At 44.6% G+C, this 5,742-nt stretch overlaps 1 protein-coding gene across 1 annotated transcript; it reads right to left on the reverse strand.

The window, feature by feature from the left end:
* Positions 1-3,501: 3,501 nt before the first annotated feature.
* LOC146963378 (G protein-coupled receptor 151) lies at positions 3,502-5,246 on the reverse strand. The gene has a single exon (XM_085767109.1). The coding sequence runs from the start codon at positions 4,862-4,864 to the stop codon at positions 3,683-3,685; it is 1,182 nt and encodes a 393-aa protein (XP_085623235.1). The 5' UTR covers positions 4,865-5,246; the 3' UTR covers positions 3,502-3,682.
* Between the last annotated feature and the right edge of the window lie 496 nt (positions 5,247-5,742).

Raw genomic sequence — 5,742 nt, forward strand, 5'->3', positions numbered from 1 at the left:
AAAAACAAATTTCCCTCCTGGGATCTTCATTTATTATCTGTAAACCATAATTCCTACTGCTTCTTCTTGGACCTCTCTGTGGATGAATAATGCAATGCAATACGCCCAATGGATAGAGGGGCCTCTGGGCATCATCTGAAAAATAACACAAAACCAGCTGCAAATAACTAATAAGACACAAAAAGGGTTATTCTGACACAAAATGACAACAGATAAACACAAAATTAACAGAAAAGAGGATGCAAAACAACACACAAACCTCCTATTACAGACACAAGAAGCCTTTAAAATCAACACAAATCATGTTATGAAGCTGTAAATAACAGGCTTCAGCTCTAAAGTGTTTCCATTGTGGCATTTATTAAGGTATTCATCATTACATGCTCCCAGGTCACACTTTATTCTCTGGAAGTCTCTCAGCACGCGGCTGTCAGCAGGACATCATCTCTCACACTTGAAGAATGTCAGAGGGCAAAATGTGGAAGAATTAATTTGTCTGTTTAATGCACGTCTCTGCTTGATTGGCTGAAAAGAAACGTCTGTTATTAAGTGTAGCATCCTCTGATAGAAGGAGAACTCACAAAACACACAGTGAATGACTGAATGGAAGAAAAAAAAAAACAAGTGACCCCAGCGCAGACATTTAGAGACATGGTCTATTGTCAATGAATAAATTATGTGCAGGAGCACAATCATACAGAGGAGCTTTAGAGGCTTGTTTTTTTTTCCTCCTCTTCAACCTGTAACCTTTCTTTTCACTCAGGCAGACTAAAATGTCACATCTGCTGGGGCGTCAGAGCCACGGGCGGCCGCTGCTTTACTGGTAAACACAGAGATGTCTAAAAGCAGGTTTCTCTTCACGACCACTGAAAGGTAAGACTATGCAGGTCATGATGTGATGGTGATGATGATCATATCTGACCATCCACGTCTTAACACTGTCCTCATTAAGTTTAAGAAAAAAAAATGTATTACCTTAAAGGATCATAGGGCAGGATTTGTGAGAAAATACCGGAAAATACCCATGCGTTTTACGTTTTTTAAATAATAATGGGTGAGGAAGCGTTCAAAACCAAAAAGAACGAGCCCACCCGCGTATCTCTCCATTGCCCTGAACGGGGTCTGTGCTGCAAAATGCGCTGCAATTCAGGGGGTGAATTTCGCGCGCTGGCCGGCGGACCTGACGTCAGCGCGTCCACGACTGCCTTCGAATGGATCAATGGAATGGACATGAAGAGGGCAACCGGGCAACCGCGGCAGAGCCATTGATATAGTATCAGAGTGGCGACACTCCCTGTATTATAACACAACTGAAAGCCCTGTTAACCGCCCCCCCCTCTCCCCCTCCCTTCACACACGCACACAGTGCAGGCAGGTCACTAACTTACACACCCTCTCCCTCTTCACTACTGTCTTATTATTAGCCGTTAGCCGCAGCTAGCGGTTAAAAGCCGACGTTATAACTTTAACAACGTTATCAGGCAGGTGGACAAACGTCCTCTTTTGCCCGGACACGTCCACTTTTCACGTCCTGGCCGGCGTGTCCGCGACGCGTCCGTTTTTTTTTTTTTTTATGAAATCATGAATATGTCCGGTGTTTATTGGTTTTCATGGGACCGCGGACCCTGACAGATGCGGTCCGACACCCGGACCCGACACGTTAATTCTCGGTACCGGCCTGTAGGAGTAGGAGCCCATACAGATCCATGCAGAGGAGCTCAGAGGAACAGACAAGCAGCCTCCTGCTGCAGCACAGTGAAGGTGTGTGTGTGTGTGTGTGTGTGTGTGTGTGTGTGTGTGTGTGTGTGTGTGTGTGTGTGCGTGTGTGTGTGTGTGTGTGTGTGTGTGTGTGTGTGTGTGTGTGTGTGTGTGTGTGTGTGTGTGTGTGTCTGTCTGTCTGTCTGTCTGTCTGTCTGTCTGTCTGTCTGTGAGAGCGAGAACCTACAGTAAAATACCCCCCCTCCCTCCCCAGATAGGAAAGACTGTAAAGAGTAAAGTAAACAGTGAAAAGTCTGTGCGCGCTCCCGTGCCGGTGGCTTCCCTGGTTGCTGTAGTTACGCGCAGCGGCCGTCGCGTCACTGGCCGTTCTCATTAATCCTGCCCTATGATCCTTTAATGTTCTTTTAAGGAAATTCATGTTGAACCATGAGGTAACCAGAAAATAAAACTTTACTTAAACTGACCCATTAATCATTGGTAAGTAATACAGGTAATACATAGTGAGCAGGTATATAAAAAAAAGTGATAATGATGCAAAAATGGCCCATGATTAAATCATGATGAAATTACTGATTAATTTATGTGTAATGCTGCTAAAAGCACCAATTTCACTAATTAATTCATGGTTGACATGTGAATTTCCCACCGGGGTCAATAAAGTGTTACCTATAATACATCATATCTCATTTCTACTAAGCTACAAATAAATACTTAGTTGAGTAAATGTACTTTGTTACTTTCCACCTTGGTGTTTAAGTATATATATATATTATATAAAAGTTAGTGACAATAGAATGAAGTTAAACCAGATAAAATTGTTTATTCGTGTAAATCCCAAACAAGACATGACATGTAGTAGATAATGAAAAGCAATAAACACAGTTATAATTATACAAAATATATTCTCATAGAAGAACATCTAAGCAGATACAAAGACAATGTTGTGTGTTTATTAATGTACAGTATCCATCGACAATTCATTAAGATTTTATACAATTAAAACTGTGTTTTACCAGATACATGTGTTGTGTTATAAACCATTTATAAGATGTTTACTGCCTATGAATCCAACCTGAACCTGTATGTGTGTGTGTGTGTCTGTGTGTGTGTGTGTGTATGTGTGTGTGTATTATGCTGCAACTTTAACTCAACCAAAAGCTGTGAGCACCTTCTCCACCAGATCTTGAATGTGTAAAATTTTGAAAATAATCATGCAACAGTGCACTTTAAAGTAATGAGTCCTGCACATTCAGATTTCACACCACCTCTTTTCTAAAGGAGCCTGATGCTGCTTTGCTTTGCACTGGAAAAAAAATGATTGACTGACTGACTTGACCTAAAATATGTAGCTGGATTAGTTGTGAATTTAATTTAGAGAAATGATCTCTGTTCGTTTCATGTCACAACATCCTGAATTAAATGGAGAGATTTGATGTTGGTTTTGTACTTTATCCGTGATTAAGGTAAGGCTCAGTGTTTTACAGCCTGCGTGGGGGTTAAAAAAACACATACACACACACACACACACACAACAGCAACAGAGCAGTCCTTATTTGAGAATGGTTTTAATATCCATGTTATTATGTATCACACATACACAATCACAACAAACCCCCTGATGCTCCAGTGTCCTGGATATTTACATTAGATTCACATTTGTACAAACTTCCTCTAATAAAGGTTTTCTATACTGGACTGTGCAGCCAGACTGCAGGCAAGAACAAATATTCAAAGTAGATATAATAGAAACATGTGTAACATCAAAACATGATAGTGTTCAAGTTCTTTTATTTTTCTTCTTTTTTACAACTAATCAACCTCACGACAGCACACAGGCCAATGCAGCCTTTCAAACGAGGGTCTGGACTGTGGGTCAACAAACTAGAAACCTGCTGAGAAGAAGTTGAAAACAAAATATTCATAATAATAATTATAATAATAATAATAAAAGACACTTTCACATCTACAACATTTTCTCCTCTCTCTCCCACGGAACCGGGTCCTGCTCTTCCTCCACGTTGGTATTCCTGCGTCCTGTCCAGAAGTGCTCCACGTCCGGGAAGGTCTTCTCCTTCTCCGCGTCCGAAACCGCGTTGGCCACCGCGTTTGCGCCGACCTCCGCTCCGTTTTCCTCCGTTATTGTCGTCGTTGTCGTTGTTGTTGGAGGCGGAGGAGGAAGAGGAGGACACTTGTGGCCGGGGACTTGCTTCGAGCTTCTGCAGGTGGCGATGAACCAGATGGTTATCAGTCCTTGGCGCACGTCGTCGTACATGGTCATTAGGATCACCGGAGACACGGAGCTGCACGCGTAAAGGAGAACCTGCGCGAAGATGATCAGACCCACTGGAGGTTTGTTGTAGCCGAGTCGGATCCAGGTGAAAGTGCCCCACTCCGGCAGCAGCATGAGCCCCAGCGCGCCGCTCAGGCACAGCAACACCAGCGTCACCTTGCTCTGGTGCTGCGGGCTGGGCGCGTGGTTCACCGCCGTGTGCAGCGTCTTGGTGTAGTAGGCGAGCGTGAAGATGACCGGCACCACGAAGGTCGCCGTCGGGTAAATCTTGTAGAACAAACTCATGAAGTCAGACGCGCACACCGGCATCTCGGAGACGCAGATGGTGTTGCGGCCGTACTGGAGCAAAGAGGCGAAAAGCATCTGCGGGATCGGAAACAGCATAGACACGATCCAGATGAACGCCAGGGCTCCGTGGATCCACGTCGGGGTGTAGAGCCCCCCCCCCGCGGCGGGGCTGGGGGCCACAGTGTGTTTGGCTCTGGTGGTGGCAGCGAGGATTAAAGTTTTTGCAACCACGCAAGAGTGCTGGAACCAGTCCGTGGTGCTGCAAACAAAACTCCCCAGGGTCCAGGTCTGCTTGTAGTAGGTGACGGCGCGCACCGGAGCGCACAGCAACAGGATGACCAGGTCCGTGAAGGCCAAAGAGGCGAGCAGCGCTTTCACCTCGGAGCCTTTCCCGCTCCTGAAGTCACGGATGAAAATCAGTAAAACGAGCAAATTCCCGACTGCTCCCGACACGCAGATCCCGATCAGGAGGACTGGGATGGCTGTCCTGGTTTCCCCCCCTCCGAGAAGCTGAGCTCCCCCGACGAAATCAAAAAAGGAGACGTTTGCTGGTCGATCTATATCCATCTCTATTAAGTTAGAGGTCCTTAAAGTGAATAAAAAAACAGTAAACAAACAAAATCTATGTCTTTATTTGTAGCTTGAGCTCCACTTTCGTGCGTAAAGATGCGCCGTCCTGTGGGTGGAGAGGGCGCAGGGAGCTGTCCACGGCGCCGCGGTGCTGAAACGCTGCTAATGGGGTCGCGGTCCTATCAGCAAGTGGGTGCAGCGCGCGGGCTGTGGCAGGTAGGCTATTTCAAGTGCTGCCATTTAGCATCGTCAACAAGTCACGTCATTTTTTTTTTTTTATCGCTGTGGCTCCAGGCTGCAGCCAGCCCAAATGTGAGCGCAGCGTGATGTGATTTACATTCAAGACCTCAGAGGGATCAGCGCCGTGTGGCGTGTCAGCAATATGTCAGAGCACAGCGCATGATCTGACTCTCCTGGGTGGTCCCGATCTCTCCCTTAGTGTCTCTCTTTAGATTAACATACATATATATAATTATATATCCTGTAAATTCAACACGTGAAATCCAATCAAGCAAACACAGCAAACTTGGACCGGAAGCGGTGATAAGTCAACAAATGCCATATGGTGGAGCCATACGAAATGTTTAAAAAATAATCACATCATGCTTCAAAAAACTCCAATAGCTGAAAGGCATGCATCTGCTCAATGGGGACAAATGCCATTTACTGAATTAACACTAAAATATTAAAGTTCAGTCGGCTCAATCATTAAGTTACTCTAAAGAGAGAAAGATATACAATATTTAGGGCAAAACTTTGTATTTTTGGCCATTTAAAGTATTTTCTTCTGCACATATTTCACTTTTATCTCAATATAAAACATATTATTAAGAGTCTTTTACCCTTTTCTATGCACTTGTCACTTTTTCCTCTAA

Source organism: Trachurus japonicus, chromosome 22 (assembly GCF_045865225.1).
Source record: "Trachurus japonicus isolate A0001 chromosome 22, Traja_1.0".
Taxonomy (NCBI): Eukaryota; Metazoa; Chordata; class Actinopteri; order Carangiformes; family Carangidae; genus Trachurus; species Trachurus japonicus.